Source organism: Notolepis coatsorum (assembly GCF_963971535.1).
Source record: "Notolepis coatsorum genome assembly, chromosome: 15".
NCBI classification, from domain to species: domain Eukaryota; kingdom Metazoa; phylum Chordata; class Actinopteri; order Aulopiformes; family Paralepididae; genus Notolepis; species Notolepis coatsorum.
Genome location: NC_140179.1, coordinates 77,476,391 through 77,495,166, shown reverse-complemented (window position 1 = coordinate 77,495,166; position 18,776 = coordinate 77,476,391). Strand labels below are relative to the sequence as shown.

Sequence of the window (18,776 nt, the reverse complement as noted above, 5' to 3'; positions counted from 1 at the left end):
CCCCCCAAAACATTTCCTATTTCTTCGGGTGTGAAAAATAGGCAATGCATCAATATGAAAATGAAAATCGAGCTATAAAACAAATTAGTCAATGTTAATGTGTGTCTTTATTAATAAAAATAACGTGCAATTAGGGTTCTCATTGCATATATTCAGTTAGTGCACACTAAATCAGTCCTGCCATTTTTGTTTAGCTTAAAACATATCAAAATTCAATTGGAACCGAACAGAACGTTTTTTTTTTTAGATTGAATTGAATTGTCATTTCATAATAATTGTTCCAGTTTAGAGAAGAGGGTGAAAGACATGATCCACAAGGTCTTCTGGGACATCCTGGAGTCGGAGCTGAACAGCCACCCGCCGGAGTATCAGCACGCCATCAAGCTGCTGGAGGAGATCCGAGAGGTCAGGGCTCTTCACTTTCAACCCTTTCACTGCCGCACTACAGGAGGTTAACCCTTTCACTGACACACTACACAGAAGGTTAACCCTTTCACTGCCACACAACAGCCGGTTAACCCTTTCACTGCCACACTACGTAAGGGATAATGTATAGCTACGAGGTCATTGTCGCAAAATAATTGACCGACACAGAGTTTAAAATACCGAGGCGCAGCGCCGAGGTGTTTTAAACGTCAGTGAAGGTCAATTATTTTGCGACAATGATCGAGTATAGCTATACATTATCCCGCTTATTACATGGCTAACTTACTAACAATATACCTAATTCATCGACAAGACTAGATCAAATGAAGACGCAGTTGTTCTGTGGCTCTGTCAGCCCAAATAAAGTGATTATTATTATCGGCAGCCGGCAGGTCTGTGGTCTGATTGCATGACTGAGTGCAGCTGTGCATATGCTGAGCAGCACTGATACAGTGTTGTAGTGGGCTTGATTGCGAACAGCTGCGCACAGCGGTCATTATTGTCCCACAGCGGTCATTATTGTGTGATAACGGACCTCTGACGCGGGCTATTGACCAATCACAAGCAAGCATTTCGGCGAATGTGAAAACGCCATGTAATAAAGGAGGTTAACCCTTTACTATCACACTACCGACGGTAACGTGATAGTAAAGGGTTAACCTGTAGTGTGGCAGTGAAAGGGTTAAATAGATAGTTCACAGTTTTTGTACCGTAGCCCTTTTTCCTACTCGCCAAAATCATGTTGTCAGATCGGTCGATCCGAGTCGTTTTTTCAGCACAACCCTTGCTGTTCTTCATACTGGTTATCCTGCTCTGCTCAGTTAGCCACAATGAATGTAAAGTCAATGGGCTAAAGCTCCTTCCTGCCTGTATAACATGACTGAAGGTCATTTCAATCTAGTTTTGTGTAAAGTACCTTCAGTCAGCTTGTACAGACGGGACCTTTTAACCTTTACATTTTTTTTAATACAGGTTTTATTGATTGATTGATTGAAAACTTTATTAACAGATTGCAGAATGGGTACAAGACAGTACGGCTCAATAGAAACAACTGCTAAGAGGATGCAGACCAGAGAAAGACTTTCGTCTTGTTTACATCAGGGTCCCCCATTTTCAATTCATCAAGACATTTATGACATACATGACATACAGATATACACTACTGTTTCATCAAGACATTTATGACAAGACATACAGATATACACTACTGTTTAAGAAAAAGAGATTTGGGTGGGGGGGGATTTAGACATTTACAGTGGCCAAATTCTAATTGCAGCCTCCCGTAGGTGCTCTTTGAGAGCGGTTTTGAAGGAGGGTAGGGATTCACATTATTTTACGGCTGTGGGTAGGGCGTTCCACATTGTTGTGGCATATTATTGCGAAACGTGTTTAGTCCCTTGTTTGAGCCAAATCTGGGTTGAACATGATTTGTGGAGCTCCCTCTGGTGTTGTGGTCGTGGAATTCACTGACCTTTGGGAAGTCTTTGACATGTACATGGGTATCTAGTGGTGTAGTGTATCTTGTAGAAGCACTCTCTTACTACCACAGAGACGTTCAATCCCCGCCAGCAGTACTTCCGGCTTGGTCACACATTCCTACCAACACAATTGTCAGTGTTTGCGGGTGGGAAGCTGGTGGGGTATGAGTCCTGGTCATTGCAACAGCGACTCCTACTGGTAGGTCTGGGGGGGGGGGGGTCTGTTCAGCAGGAAGGGGAACTGGGGTAGATAGCGTGAAACTACCTAGCTGTAAGGTAAAAGAAGTAGCTGGTGACTCCCCATGTTTCGGTCTACACCCTCCCCAGACCGACGGAGGGCACACATAGGGAGTTGGAATAACGACTAAATGTTTCCTCTTTTCTTTCTCCTCGTTGGATAGATCTTACTATCATTGGTAGCCAATCGGATGCGGACCCAGATCATGGAGGTGTTGGACATGGACCTGATACGCCAGCAGGCCGATAAGGACGCCGTGGACATCCAGGGCCTTGCCTCCTACATCACCACCACCATGGGCAAGATATGTGCTCCCGTCAGGGACGAGGAGATCAAGAGGCTCCGAGAGACGGATAACATAGTGACCCTGTTCAGGTGAGTTAGAGCAGGGGTTCCCAAACTTTTCAGGCCAGGGCCCAGAAAATAAGGCGTCAGAGAGCCGCGGCCCAATGGACATCGTCAGGCTTTTTTTTTCTTCTTTTTTTTTGCCATGTGACCGATTTTTTAAGCCAAATATCACTTAAATCCTTTTAAGTTAGTTCAAGTTTGTTATTCATTTATATGTGCTATTTATGAGAGGGCTAACTTGTTGCAAAATAATAATGATAATAATAATAGCCTCATTAAAATACTATTGTTGCTTCGGTTGTTTTCAGCGTTTTATGTGCATAATCTGTTATTTAGTTTGAAATGTTCGTTGAAATAAGTCGATTTTTCGTTTTTTATTTTTTTAAATCATCTCGCGGCCCACCCGTGGCTGCTCGCGGCCCACCTTTGGGTCGCGACCCCGACTTTGGGAACCACTGAGTTAGAGAGAGTACAGATAACATAGTTTAGATTAGATCAAATGTATTGTCATTATACAGCACAAGTTTGGCATCCAACCAGAGTGCAAATGTAACAGTAAAGTGCAATAGTAATATACAATGTACATGTGATTAAACTGGGTATAAAATATATAAATGAGCACTACTGAGTGTAGGGCTAATCAGATGTATGTACAGAGTTGTTGTAATGCAGTGATACAGGTATGTAAAGACAGTGGGTCTCATTCCCGAACGAAGTTACGACAAAATATTTCGTCTTAGCCAGATTTCGGCCCATTTAAGACATATTAGGGCTGGGAGTGGGAGTCCCCAAACTTTCCTGAAATCTTATTTGATCGTGGCTGAGAGCAGATTTAAGAGTGCTGAGGAGCACACTTAGCTATCAGCCCACGTTCAAATCTCATGATTGATTGACTAATTTAAAATGTTATTATAACTTGACAGACTGTGTTCTCATAGTGATTCCTTCACGTCAACGCTACAGGCCACCTTGGAATTAATTACTTAATCATAATTAAAATAAATATGACAATATTTGTACGATAAGAAATTACGCATTTGATGTCGGAAAAATAAATAATATGGATTCATCTGATCACAGGGCAGCTGCTTAAAGGATAACTCCACTATTTTGGGAAATTAGCTTATTTAACATCTTCCCTGGAGTTAGACAAGAAGATGCATACCTTTTTTTGTCTCTGTGCGTGCATTTTAGCTTTGGGAATAGATGCTCCGTTAGCATAGCTTAGCTTCATCACTGGAAGTGAGGCAGGACAGTAGCCTTACAGTGCCTTACAGTGTATTGCAAGGTCTGACATTGACCAAACTTGATATGCATGACCTTGGTGGGCTCTAGGTCAACTCCTGAAAAGGGGGTCAATGTCAGACCTTGCAATCAAAAGTTAGGGGCGCACTGAAATTATGGCAAGGGTTATTAGCCCCCTAACTTTTGATTGCAAAGTCTGACATTGACCCCCTTTTCAGGAGTTGACCTAGAGCCCACCAAGGTCATGCATATCAAGTTTGGTCAATGTCAGACCTTGCAATACACTGTAAGGCACTGTAAGGCTACTGTCCTGCCTCACTTCCAGTGATGAAGCTAAGCTATGCTAACGGAGCATCTATTCCCAAAGCTAAAATGCACGCACAGAGACAAAAAAGGTATGCATCTTCTTGTCTAACTCCAGGGAAGATGTTAAATAAGCTAATTTCCCAAAATAGTGGAGTTATCCTTTAACCATATCTGAACCAGCTATTTTGGACAAATGTATAATTACTTTAATTACTCAGATATTCAAACACAATTATGCAATTATTGTGAAATGATTGAAAATAATAATAATTTAATGCCTTCTGTGGAATTTGTATTTCTTATTTGTTACACATCTGTTTTAATGATTAATTATATACATTTGAAAGAATGCAGGTCAACATGCAATGTATCCCATTGATTGGTATACAATGGGACAGACCTTTGTTTGATTGATTGATTGATTGAAAACTTTATTAACAGATTGCAGAATGGGTACAGTACAGTACAGCTCAATTACATAAGGGGATGCAGACCAGAGAAAGAATTTCGTCTTGTTTACATCAGGGTCCCCCATTTTCAATTCATCATAACATATATGACACACACGCCACAGATAGACAGTACTGCTACATCTATACATTTATGACATACCAGATTTGCAAATACAGTACTGTTTGTGATACAAAAAGAGTCCAGAAAAGAGAGTACATTTGACGTAGAAACTGTTGGAGGAGGTTGGGTAGGAGGGGTGGGTGGGGGATAGACTTACACTGTACAAGCAAAACTGTACATTGGAATATTGACAAAACCATACTTGGTCATTTACTGTACATTGGAGGGGGTTGATATATCTATAAACCTGCATTCCTTCGAATATATCATTAATCAATTAAACTTATATTGAAATACACTATATAGCCTATACACCAACACTGAAATGACAGTGGATAAATAAATAAGAACTAAAGCTAATCGGTGGAAATAGACTGCATTAATATTCCATAACAAGTCTTGTGTGCGCCTACGAATGAACAGTAGCCTATAGGCTTAATTATGGAATAATAAGCCATACTGCGTTAATTCATTACGCCCGCCGTAGGCTATATATATTAGATGTCATTCATTCATTCATATACAGTACTGCGCGTGCTGCGGCAGGTGTGTACCGCGAGCTGTATATGATGCCAATACATTAATCTAATCTAGTTTTGATGGTGCGCAAGCGTGATTACGAAAGCTAGCCGCATTTCTCGGAGACGCTCTCTGATTGGCACTGACTGACGCTAGGTTTCGTAATCACGCGGCTCGCAAGACTCGCAAAGCACTTCCGCCATTCCATTTGCACACAGCTGCGTCACTAGTTGCCTTATAAGGAGCTCTGGAGGCGTTGTTTTGTATGCAAATTACCTGAACGGGAACGCGCTTTCGAGTTTAAGACAGAATGCCATTCTCCAAGCAGATATCAGATCATATAATTTGTGCGACCTTTTTAGCCACTTAAGACATATTACCAGCACGTTCAGGACTCAGAGTGAACTTGTCATTGATTATGTCTCAGTGGTTCCAAGATAAGTCTTCCAGAATATATCTTTCAAAAATGTTCGGGAATGAGACCCAGTGGTTGTAGTCATACTGGCAAACAGTGTAACTAGTAAGAGTAGGTAAGGGATAGACCACCACAACACTTCCGGGATTCTGAAATCAGGAAGGAGATAGCGGGGGGAGCAAATTAATGAATGTGGATAAGAGCCTTGATGTAAGTGGTAGGTAATACAGCAAGCTTTCTTTGAAGTTGCAAATATTGAGTTTGTTTTTACCAATTATGCTTACTAAATACTAATGTATGTACACTGCAAGTGCTTTTATTGATGGCAGTATGTTTTAGCCTAGGCTAGCTGTATTACTACTGTAGCTAGCTAACTAAACAGGTACCTTGCTTAGCTGATTCTATGCTAACCTGTGTTCTCAATTTAGAAATAAAGTGTAAAAATTATTTTAGGATTATTTGCACAAAATATACCCATAGCACTTTAAAGTTCAGTGTGAATTGCTTTTTAAAGCTAATTTAAGAGTGGTAGTAAACCCCCAAATTGGCCATTTTAGTTTTCGTTTTTGAGGACTGCATCCTTTTTTTGCAAACCAAAATACTATACTTTATACTTATACCACATGCATGAGCCTGGTCTCTTTTGAAAGATGACATTCTGGAGTTTCTGATCAAATAAGGACAACTCACCTTTAGTGCTAATGAAATAGAGTAACATAGGTCTGAACTTGAGTTGTAGAAAAACGTGTTACTCACGTTTTTATGTAGTAGTCCAGAAGTAGTTTTCCCCACAATGGCTGGAGGCTTAAAAAACACCCGAGATCCATAGCCTGAAGTCTTATGTAGATCATAAAGATCCGTTCAGAAATGAGTGATTAGGAGTTATTTTGGTAAACTGTGTACAAAAGAAAAGCTCAGTTTTCTCATAGACTTCAACTAATTCTGCGGTTTTTCTCTTCCTGTTTTCACTCGTGACTTCTCACCTAGATCCCTGATTCGTACATCCCCAGGTGGGGTATCATTGGAAAGCCACAATGATAACCCTGTCCAATCATTTTCGAGATCGCCAAATTATTGCAAAGCATCTCAATTATTGACGGAACTAGAGCCCCAAGAGTCGGGAGTAGTATTTGCGCAATACCGTGTACTTCGCGCAAGCCTCACATATCGGCATGTAACTCGAGAGCCGCTGAACGAATTTTGTCACCTGAAAGGGCTATCGACAGGCAACTAATGGGGCTTTTTATATATTGTATTACAAAATATGCATAACCGAGCCACTAGAGGTTGAATGAATGAATGAATGAAAACTTTATTTAACAGATTGCAGAATGGGTACAATACAGTACGGCTCAATACATGAATGAATGAATGAATGAAAACTTTATTTAACAGATTGCAGAATGGGTACAATACAGTACGGCTCAATACATACAATTGTTAAGGGGATGCAGACCTGAGAAAGACGTTTGTCTTGTTTCCATCAGGGTCCCCCATTTTCAATTCATATAGACATTTATGACATACACAACATACATGACATTTATGGCATAGGGACATATAGGTATTTAGTACTGATACATTTGTGACATAGGCGGTATTCAAATATACAGTACTGTTACCCCTAGATCCTGACAGAGTATATACATATGATGGGGAGGGGACTGTACATTAGGAGGGGGTGGGTGGGTGGGAGGGAAATATACATACGGCGGGGAGGGAATATATACATGCGGTGGGGAGGAGACTGTCTATTAGGAGGTGGTGGGGGTTTTGGGCATTTACGGTGGCCAGTTTCGAATTGCAGCCTCCCGTAGGTGCTCTTTAAGGGCGGTTTTGAATGTGGGCAGGGATTCACATTCCTTTACAGCTTTGGGTAGGGCGTTCCACATTGTTGTGGCATAATTGCGAAACGTGTTTAGTCCCTTGTTTGAGCCGAATCTGGGTTTAACATGATTTGTTGAGCTTCCTCTGGTGTAGTGGTTGTGGTATTCACTGACCTTTGGGAAGTATTTTGACATGTACATGGGCACCCCGGTCGTATAGTGTATCTTGTAGACCAGGCCCATTGCAAGTTGCTGTACTCTGTCGTCTACTCTAAGCCATCCTAGGTTGGCAAAGTGGGCAGGGGTGAGGTGGGTTCTGGGGTTCAGGTCAAGTAGTAGTCTGACCAGTTTGTTTTGTGATGTTTGTAATTTTGTTTTAAGCGCCTTTGAGGTGCTTTGGTACCATGAGGTGCACGCATAGTCATAGTACCCTTGAATGAGTGCTCCTGCCAGAGTCTTCAGGGTATTCTTGTTTACCAGAGAGGAGATCCGGTACAAGAATCTAGTTCGTTGGTTGACTTTTTTTATTACATTGGATGCCATTTTGTCACAGGAAAGATTTGCCTCTAGGATGGAACCCAGGTAGGTAATTTCGTCTTTCCTTGTGACAATATTGTCACCCACTGTAACTGAGAAGCCGTCGGTCTTGCTGAGTTTGTTATTTGAACCGAAGAGAATGGACTCTGTTTTGCCCATGTGTAATGATAGTTTGTTATCAGCGAGCCATATGCAGATTTTGCCTAGTTCCGAGCTGAGGGTTGCCAAAGTGCAGGTGGGCAAATCATCCTCAATGTGGGCCCCCACCTGATAAGAAGTGGGTTTAGCATATGCCTATATTTTATGATTACAGAATGCCAAGGAGAGAAAGAAATCGGAATAATATTAAAAAGCAGCTGAAAAATGCTCTTTAAAAAATTGGATCTAAAAGCAACAATAGTAATGGAGGAGATAAGGATACAGTTATGTATTTGTAAGTCCTCACTACTAGATACATGTACAAGCTTGTCTCACAGAGCCATAGTTTGGATTATAACTGAGAATCTGGTGCTAACATGGTCAATAATGCTTATTTTGGACAGACAATTGTGTCTTAAACATTTAAATTGACCAACCATAGACCCTTTTTATTCCAATCAAGGCAAGAGGGCTAGTGGTGGTAGTGCTATATGACATATTATTTTATAATATAATTATAACATTGTAGGCTACAGTACGAATATTATATACAGTACAATTATATTACTATTATAAAACAAATATTATTTGCTCCACCTTAGATAAAGACAGTACAGACAATGAAGATGGAGATAGTCAAGAGGGAAATAATGATATCAGGAAGAGAGATGGTGAAGAAGTGGAGGAAAGAGAAAATGCAGATGATTCTATGTAGAGAAATTATGAAGAAGTGGAGGAAAGAGAAATGCAGATGATGCTATGGAGAGAAATGATGATGAAGACGGTCATGGAGATGCTAAAGAAAGTGAGGATGAAAATGATGATAGGGAGAGAAATGATTCAAACAACACAACAACAAATAACTTGAATGCTCTCCTGTTGCCATTCAAATATCCCACTGATCCAGCCAGTATCCAGGTACAATATATTACCTTTAATGGAGAGAATGGGGAAGATGGGGGAGGGAGAGATACAGTAGAAGAGAGAATGAGAGGACAGGATGAGAGAAGGAGAGGAGAGGACATGAGGAGAGAAGGAGAGGACAAGAGGAGAGAAGGGGAGTACAGGAGGAGAGATGGAGAGGGCAGGAGGAGAGAAGGAGAGGGCAGGAGGAGAGAAGGAGAGGGCAGGAGGGGAGAAGGAGAGGGCAGGAGGAGAGAAGGAGAGGGCAGGAGGAGAGAAGGAGAGGGCAGGAGGAGAGAAGGAGAGGGCAGGAGGAGAGAAGGAGAGTACAGGAGGAGAGATGGGGAGTACAATAGGAGAGAAGGGGAGTATAGGAGGACAGAAGGAGAGGGCAGGAGGAGAGAAGGAGAGGGCAGGAGGAGAGAAGGAGAGGGCAGGAGGAGAGAAGGAGAGGGCAGGAGGAGAGAAGGAGAGGGCAGGAGGAGAGAAGGAGAGGGCAGGAGGAGAGAAGGAGAGGGCAGGAGGAGAGAAGGAGAGGGCAGGAGGAGAGAAGGAGAGGGCAGGAAGACAGAAGGAGAGGGCAGGAGGAGAGAAGGAGAGGGCAGGAGGAGAGAAGGAGAGGGCAGGAGGAGAGAAGGAGAGGGCAGGAGGGGAGAAGGAGAGGGCAGGAGGAGAGAAGGAGAGGGCAGGAGGAGAGAAGGAGAGGGCAGGAGGAGAGAAGGAGAGGGCAGGAAGACAGAAGGAGAGGGCAGGAAGAGAGAAGGAGAGGGCAGGAGGAGAGAAGGAGAGGGCAGGAGGAGAGAAGGGGAGTACAGGAGGAGAGATGGGGAGTACAATAGGAGAGAAGGGGAGTATAGGAGGACAGAAGGAGAGGGCAGGAGGAGAGAAGGAGAGGGCAGGAGGAAGGAGAGGGCAGGAGGAGAGAAGGAGAGGGCAGGAGGAAGGAGAGGGCAGGAGGAGAGAAGGAGAGGGCAGGAGGAGAGAAGGGGAGGGCAGGAGGAGAGAAGGGGAGGGCAGGAGGAGAGAAGGGGAGGGCAGGAGGAGAGAAGGAGAGGGCAGGAGGAGAGAAGGAGAGGGCAGGAGGGGAGAAGGAGAGGGCAGGAGGAGAGAAGGAGAGGGCAGGAGGAGAGAAGGAGAGGGCAGGAGGAGAGAAGGGGAGGGCAGGAGGAGAGAAGGGGAGGGCAGGAGGAGAGAAGGGGAGGGCAGGAGGAGAGAAGGGGAGGGCAGGAGGAGAGAAGGGGAGGGCAGGAGGAGAGAAGGAGAGGGCAGGAGGGGAGAAGGAGAGGGCAGGAGGGGAGAAGGAGAGGGCAGGAGGGGAGAAGGAGAGGGCAGGAGGAGAGAAGGAGAGGGCAGGAGGAGAGAAGGAGAGGGCAGGAGGGGAGAAGGAGAGGGCAGGAGGAGAGAAGGAGAGGGCAGGAGGAGAGAAGGAGAGGGCAGGAGGAGAGAAGGAGAGTTAGGAGAGAGAAAGGAAGAAGCTCAACGGCACTCAAATTAACATTAACTGTTAAACTGTTTTATATCCTGTAAAATATATGTTGTAAATAGCTTTTAAAGAATAGGTTCACTATTTTTCAACCCAGACTATATTAAAATGTTGTTTCCCAAATATTTATATTCCTCACTGATATCTTTAGCATTGATAAATGTACCACTGCAGCAATGGTTTAGGCCTTCAAACACCATGATAATCTACTTTTCAAACACCATGATAAATCTAAGTTTCAAACACTATGATAAATCCACTTTTCAAACACCATGATAATTTACTTTTCAAACACCATGACAATGAGGTGAAATAAACATTTGAAAGGTGTATTGTTCCCTGTGTGTTTCTATCATAGAGGTGTGGTTATACTATTCATCTGGATTGTCTATGTTATTCGAATGTTAATCTAACGGTGCTTTTAGACGTCGCTCTTTATTTTGAAACCCCCCGACCGGAAGTATAAATTATGCTTATTTTTCTGCTTGTTATCAATGGGTTGGTTGAGAAGGGAAGTTTCATCTATCTAGGGAACCTAGCTACATCACTCCAGCGAGTGATTAAAACTGCTCAGTACATCTCTGGAGCAGCCTTCCCCTCACTACAAGACATTTACTCTACCAGGGCCACCAGGAGAGCACACAACATAATTAAGGACAGTGCACACCCCCAACACAGACTCTTCAACCTCCTGCCATCAGGCAGGCGATATAGGAGTCTGAAAGCCAGAACTACGAGACTGACAAACAGTTTCTACCCACAGGCCATCAGACTCTTGAATGCCTAGCGCCCCCCCACCCCCCCTCCACACACACCTTCTACTATGAACTATGAATCACTAAAGACACTTTTAACTGCTGCTGTGACCCACTGTCACCTCCATTCACATGATCGGAACGTGCAATGTAACTCACTGTGCCTTGTATATATATTTGTATCTATTTTACCTTATTTTCTAGCACTCACTTGTATTTAAATATGTTTAAGTTAAGTACTGTGTGATTTTTTTTGTGAAGGGTGGACTAGCAAAGTAAGATTTTCATTGTATGGCAAACTGTCGTTTTAACTGTGCATATGACAATAAACAATCTTGAATCTTGAATATGCATGCGCAGATTGCCAACGGAGTCTGAACGGCGCGCGACGCGGCGCGAATGAATGTTGAATGTTCCATCAGAGGGGGGGGGAGCTTGTGGTGGTAGTGTGAAGCGGCTATAGACCACTGCACTTAAATATAAACATTAGTCTACCTGGAGACTCAATGAGGTAGTTGTAGATGTCGCCATAAGACGCGTCTGGCCATTGAGTGCGATAATCTTTTCATTATCCTGTTCGGCTGAAAGGACACTGGCCACCGAAGCTCCCCCCCCTCTGATGGAACAGTCCACATTCATTCGCGCCACCGCGTCGCGCGCCGTTCAGACTCTGTTGGCAATCTGCGCATGCGTATGGGGGAGTAGGTGCTGAAAAGGGGACTTTAGCTCGGCCGATTTAGTTCTGATCGATTTGCAATTGGTTGCGCCGTGTTCAGGAGACTCGGGCGCATAAAAGTCTATTGGATCATGTCTCTAGCACCCCCACAGCCGTAGCTGCAACCACTTACATCAAGGCTCTCATCCACATTCATTAATTTGCTCCCCCCGCTCTCTCCTCCCTGATTTCAATGTAACGCGGAAGTGCAGTGGTCTATATGTGCAGATATTGTTATGGTTTGATACCGACCCCAAACGCACGACACAAGAGAGTAGGAATTCAGAGTTGCCAAATACGAGGGCTTGTTTATTTGATACTAAATATAAAGAGTACAGGAAAGGCAAGTCAACAAGAACAGGTACATAGGACAAGGGGCAAAGTTCTGCTGCTCTGCAGCTTCTCCCGTGATGGTAGTCTTGGGGATAGCAGGTGTTGACGTCTGAACCGCTCTGCAGAATTCTCTCGGCAGAATCTCAGATGTGTTGCGAGACCGAGAGAGGGAGAGAGGGAACGAGTCAACACAGTGCAGTTTGAATGAGCAGGAGAACTGGGTGAACAATTCTTCGTGTAATTCAAACACAGTGAGCACAATTCCAAAACAGCCCAAGTGAATCTCTTCGTGTAATACACACAGTGAGCAAAACTCCAAACACAGTCCCAGTGAATATCTTCGTGTAATGTACACACCGTTAGCAAAAATCCAAACACAGTCCCAGTGAATATCTTCGTGTAATATACACACAGTTAGTGAAGTCCAAAACAATCCAATAGTGAAATAATATCTTCGGTGTGAGCAACACACAGAGGGAGATGGAAGGTCCCAAAAATATTATCCCATAAGGGAACAAGCTAAAATAGAAAAGCTGGGTGAGTGACTGTCTGACCAAAGGTGGTAGTCTTCAGTGTAATAGTTACACACGAAAAACGGAATAGATCAAGACAGTCAATAAAAACTCACCCAGACGTAATGCGTAATGGTGCTGGAACAAACAGCGGAGCGAGGACGCGCCACGGGAACAGGTGTCCAAGGGAAGGCTTCTTGGAAACTCCTGGAGATAGCACAAGGAGCAAAAGCAGCAGCAGCAGCAACACGGGGAAATGCAACCAGAGAAAAATCAAGACGATCCAACAAACTTAGAGTGGAGAAACGGGGTATAAATAATAAGGGATCGATTGATTGAAAGGCAGTGACAGCTGGGGAATGTGATTGAAAAGCGTGCGGTCCTGAGAGAACCAATCAGCGACGTCTCTGATGACGTCACTGGGGAGAAGCGTGTGAATGAGGGAATTGAAATAATTAACAGAAAAACAAATGAAAACAGAGCGAGGGTGGTTAAAGGAACAGAACGAGTGAGAGAGCAAGGACAGAAACCTCACAGTACCCCCCCCTCCACGGGAGCCACCCGGCGACCAGGCCGACCCGGCTCGTCAGGATGGGCTCGATGGAAGTCGGTGATCAAGCCGGGATCCACGATGAGCTGCCGGGAGACCCAGCTACGCTCCTCAGGGCCGTAACCCTCCCAGTCCACCAGGTATTGGAACCCCCGGCCCCGCCGACGAACGCCCATCAACCGGCGGACCTGCCACTGGGGGTGACCATCCACCAACACGGGAGGCGGCGGATCAGGAGCTGGAGGCATAAGGGGACTGAGGGAGACGGGCTTAACCCGGGAGACATGGAACACGGGGTGGATGTGCATGGATGCAGGAAGCTTCAGGCGCAGGGCCGCCGGACTGAGTACCTTTAGGACCTCGAAAGGCCCGACGAAGCGGGGGTTGAGCTTCTTGGCCGAGGACCGTAACGGGAGGTCCTTCGCGGAGAGCCACACCCTCTGCCCAGGGGGTCCGGGGGCAACTCACCAGCCGGCCTCCGGGGCGGGGGACAGGACGCCGCCTGCAGACAGCGGGCGTGACAGGAGGAGCTCCAGCCCCTGATGGTACCGGAGGACCAGGCGATGTGGGGCTCGTGCAGCGCGAGCCAGGGCCTACCCAGGACCACCGGGACAAGGGGGGACTGGGTAATGAGGAACTGGATTCTCTCGACGTGGTTCCCAGCGATGGTCAGCACGACTGGGCCGGTGCGTTGAGAGATGTCGGCCAGGCGGTGTTGGTCCAACGAAAAGATCTCCAAGGGCCTCACAAGGTCCTCAAGAGGTATGTTGGCTCGGGTGGCAAACTCGAAGTCGAGGAAGTTCTCGTCTGCCCCAGAGTCGATGAGGGCCTCCACCGTGGCACGTTGGTCCCCCCAGGCCAGGGTGACGCTCATCAGATGGTCAGGTGGTGCGCGGCGCTGGGAATGGGAAAAACGGCTCACCAGGATCTCCCGGGGTCTCGGTGAGCCTGATCTTTTGGCCGGGTAGGGCAGTCGGCGATACGGTGTCCCGCACCTCCGCAGTAGAGGCAGAGACCGGACCTGAGCCTTGCCTCACGCTCCGCCTGGCTCAGATGAGAGCGTCCCAGCTGCATGGGTTCCTCCTCGCGAACCGGACGGGGAAGCCTGTTACCACCAGTAGTGTTGGGGCCGGGGCGTCCAGGAGTCCGGGGTGCTTCAGGAGGTAACAGTCGGGTCCTCTCGCGCCTTCTCTCCAGGAGGCGTCCGTCAATACGGATGACAAGGCTAAACAGCTCCTCGAGGGAGTCGGGCAACTCCCGGGTAGCGAGCTGGTCCCGGACTGCGTCACTGAGCCCCCTCAAGAAGGTTAGGCGAAGAGCAGGTTCGTTCCATCCACTCTCCACCGCCGCCAGTCGAAACTCCATGACATAGTCCGTCACCCTGCCGCTCCCCTGTCGGAAGGTCCCCAACCGGGCTCCAGGGTCCAGACCTCGGGCTGGATGGTGGAACACTCTGCGGAGCTCCGCCACGAAGTCTGGGTAGGAAAACAAAAAATCTGCTTCCATTGCCCAGGAGGAAGTGACCCACTGGGCAGCATGGCCTGAAAGTAGGTTTGTTATATAAGCCACTTGGGACCCATGAGCGGAAAAACGGCTTGGTTGATGACGGAAAACCAACTCACATTGCATGATGAATGTGGCACACTCCTCGGGATTACCGTCGAACAGCCGTGGGACGGAGAGACGGGGTTCCCGAGATGCGAGATCTGCTGGGGCTGCGGGGAATGTTCCTGAAGGGTGTGAGAGATTAAAGGTATTAACGGTGTCGCCCAGCGAGTGAAGCTGAGCGAGAATCTCGGACTGTTGTCCCGCCATAGCGGCCATTGAACCCTGCATAGGCAGGACCTGATCCCTGAGGTTCTGCACCGCAGCCGCAGCCCGCTCTAATTGGAGACCGTGATCCCTGGTCAACTCGACTTGAATTGCAAGTGCGGTTCTGACCCTCTCTGTGTCGGCTGGGGTCGTCATATTGGTTGGATCGTAATGTTATGGTTTGATACCGACCCCAAACGCACGACACAAGAGAGTAGGAATTCAGAGTTGCCAAATACGAGGGCTTGTTTATTTGATACTAAATATAAAGAGTACAGGAAAGGCAAGTCAACAAGAACAGGTACATAGGACAAGGGGCAAAGTTCTGCTGCTCTGCAGCTTCTCCCGTGATGGTAGTCTTGGGGATAGCAGGTGTTGACGTCTGAACCGCTCTGCAGAATTCTCTCGGCAGAATCTCAGATGTGTTGCGAGACCGAGAGAGGGAGAGAGGGAACGAGTCAACACAGTGCAGTTTGAACGAGCAGGAGAACTGGGTGAACAATTCTTCGTGTAATTCAAACACAGTGAGCACAATTCCAAAACAGCCCAAGTAGGCCTGCCGCGATAAGCAATAAATCGATTAATTGCTGCGATAATTAAAATGAATGCAATGATTTTGACGGGCGCGATTAATTGCTATTTGCGCGTTTGTTTTAATGAGGCGGAACCAGTGCCCCTCAGTCACTGTCCGTGTTGGGAGGCGGGCCGCTGACGTTACTAGAGTACAGCACGGGAGCTCCGTGGGGCAACGCCACATAGACATTTCTCAATACTGTTGCTCCTTTTAACCAAGTAGCATTATTTGTAGTGTAACGTTAGCTATTTTTAGACCCAAGTAGTTACTCGCTACTGCCCGGAGAAACTGGACTGCTAAATAAAGATTAAAGATCTAGCGTTCGTTGATGCTCATTCAATGCTAACAACATTAGCTACAAACGAAATACAACGTATAGCATAGCTACAAGTACAACACAGAATAACGTTAATACAATTACATGCATCATTGTTTACAATTAACGGGTGGGGCTAGTCAAAGGACTGGACACGGGGACAAGTTAAACATGAATTAATTTATTATAACACTCCGGTAGTTTCGAGTCGTGCTGCAGTGCTTACGCACCACAGCTATTATATTATATACTGCTTTGACGCTTCCTCCTCATCGTTGATTGCCTGTAGTAGCTGCATCTAACGTTAGTAGCTAACGTTAAAACTAACCTAAAGTTAGTTGTTCACCAACAATTTGTTTTATCATTAGCTCAAAAACATCATATCATTAGCCCAAGTTGTCGGCTCATAGTTTCTGCTTAGGATAATCACAAAATACTTCCGGTCCGGTCGGTGGGCTTCAAAATAAAAGTCTAAACACCGGAAAAGACGGAGCGGTGGGCTTCAAAATAAAAGTTTGGGGAAATAAATTTCAAAAAAAAAATTCTCTAACCGGTCGCAATAATATCGCTTATCGCGATATTTTCGGGGGCAATTAATCGCCCAGCAAAATGTGTTATCGTGGCAGGCCTAAGCCCAAGTGAATCTCTTCGTGTAATACACACAGTGAGCAAAACTCCAAACACAGTCCCAGTGAATATCTTCGTGTAATGTACACACCGTTAGCAAAAATCCAAACACAGTCCCAGTGAATATCTTCGTGTAATATACACACAGTTAGTGAAGTCCAAAACAATCCAATAGTGAAATAATATCTTCGGTGTGAGCAACACACAGAGGGAGATGGAAGGTCCCAAAAATATTATCCCATAAGGCAGTGGTTCCCAAAGTCGGGGTCGCGACCCAAAGGTGGGCCGCGAGCAGCCACGGGTGGGCCGCGAGATGATTTAAAAAAAATTAAAAAAAAAATAAAAAAATTAAAAAAAAGCTTTTTTTATTTTTTATTTTTTTATTTTTTATTTTTTATTTTTTTTGTCAGGCCACTGAACTTAGAAGCAGGCCAGGACAGTGTTTCTAGTTGTATTCTAAAATTCTATTCTATTGTATTCTAAAATGTGACTATATGGTTTTATATTAACTTAATAAATAAACAAAAACGAAAAATCTACTTATTTCAACGAACATTTCAAACTAAATAACAGATTATGCACATAAAACGCTGAAAACAACCGAAGCAACAATAGTATTTTAATGAGGCTATGATTATTATCATTATTATTTTGCAACAAGTTAGCCCTCTCATAAATAGCACATATAAATGAATAACTAACTTGAACTAACTTAATAGGATTGAAGTGATATTTGGCTTAAAAAATCGGTCGCCTGGCAAAAAAAAAAAAAAAAAAGCCTGACGATGTGCATTGGGCCGCGGCTCTCTGACGCCTTATTTTCTGGGCCCTGGCCTGAAAAGTTTGGGAACCCCTGCCATAAGGGAACAAGCAAAAATAGAAAAGCTGGGTGAGTGACTGTCTGACCAAAGGTGGTAGTCTTCAGTGTAATAGTTACACACGAAAAACGGAATAGATCAAGACAGTCAATAAAAACTCACCCAGACGTAATGCGTAATGGTGCTGGAACAAACAGCGGAGCGAGGACGCGCCACGGGAACAGGTGTCCAAGGGAAGGCTTCTTGGAAACTCCTGGAGATAGCACAAGGAGCAAAAGCAGCAGCAGCAGCAACACGGGGAAATGCAACCAGAGAAAAATCAAGACGATCCAACAAACTTAGAGTGGAGAAACGGGGTATAAATAATAAGGGATCGATTGATTGAAAGGCAGTGACAGCTGGGGAATGTGATTGAAAAGCGTGCGGTCCTGAGAGAACCAATCAGCGACGTCTCTGATGACGTCACTGGGGAGAAGCGTGTGAATGAGGGAATTGAAATAATTAACAGAAAAACAAATGAAAACAGAGCGAGGGTGGTTAAAGGAACAGAACGAGTGAGAGAGCAAGGACAGAAACCTCACAGATATAGATCTACATATGTACAGATGGGTGGATAGATTTAGATATATATACAAGTATGAATAAATATATATATATATATATATATATATATATATATATATATATATATATATATATATATATATATATATATATATATATATATATATATATATAGCATTATTGTACATGCTATCATGCAGAGTTATGTGGGTTATATGCAGGTAGCTATATAGGAGGGTTATATGCAGACAGATATGCAGATATGTCAGGGGTTAGAGGTCAGGGGTTAGAGGTCGAGGGTGGAGTGGAGGGAAACAAATGATGATTATAATTTTCCTTTGTGCCAATTTTGTGACTGTAATGTTGTTCCCCCTTCCTGATACAAACCATAAACAATCATTTATCATAAATGTATTTATTTATATATGTAGATATAAAAAGCTAATGAATCAAAACGGATAATCTTTTTTTGGTCTCCACACACAATAGGGAAATCTTCCGTATCCTGGACCTGATGAGGGTGGATTATATTAACTCCGTCATCCAGAGTCTGAGGCCCGAACTGCTGAAGCAGTCTGTGGAGTACGAGCGGGAGAAGTTCCAGAGCATCCTGGACAAGACGCCCAGTGAGTTAGCAAGAAAGGCAAACATTTTACATTGTATTTGTGTCTATGAAAATTCTGTGATGTAAAAACACACCTGTTCACACTTGCCTTCACGCAACACGGCCCTGCTCCCATGTAGCCTGCCCCCTGACTCTTTTCT

At 44.9% G+C, this 18,776-nt stretch overlaps 1 protein-coding gene across 1 annotated transcript in view; it reads left to right on the top strand.

Annotated features, from left to right (window-relative positions):
• LOC311242097 (T-complex protein 11-like protein 2) overlaps window positions 1-18,776 on the top strand; it is a gene marked incomplete at both ends in the record, with an annotated part of 34,928 nt that overhangs the window by 594 nt on the left and 15,558 nt on the right. The window contains 3 exons of the mRNA XM_084331048.1: window positions 285-405; window positions 2,306-2,517; window positions 18,501-18,637. Of these exons, the coding sequence (XP_084187174.1) occupies window positions 285-405; window positions 2,306-2,517; window positions 18,501-18,637 (470 nt within the window). The remainder of the gene's footprint in view (window positions 1-284; window positions 406-2,305; window positions 2,518-18,500; window positions 18,638-18,776) is intronic.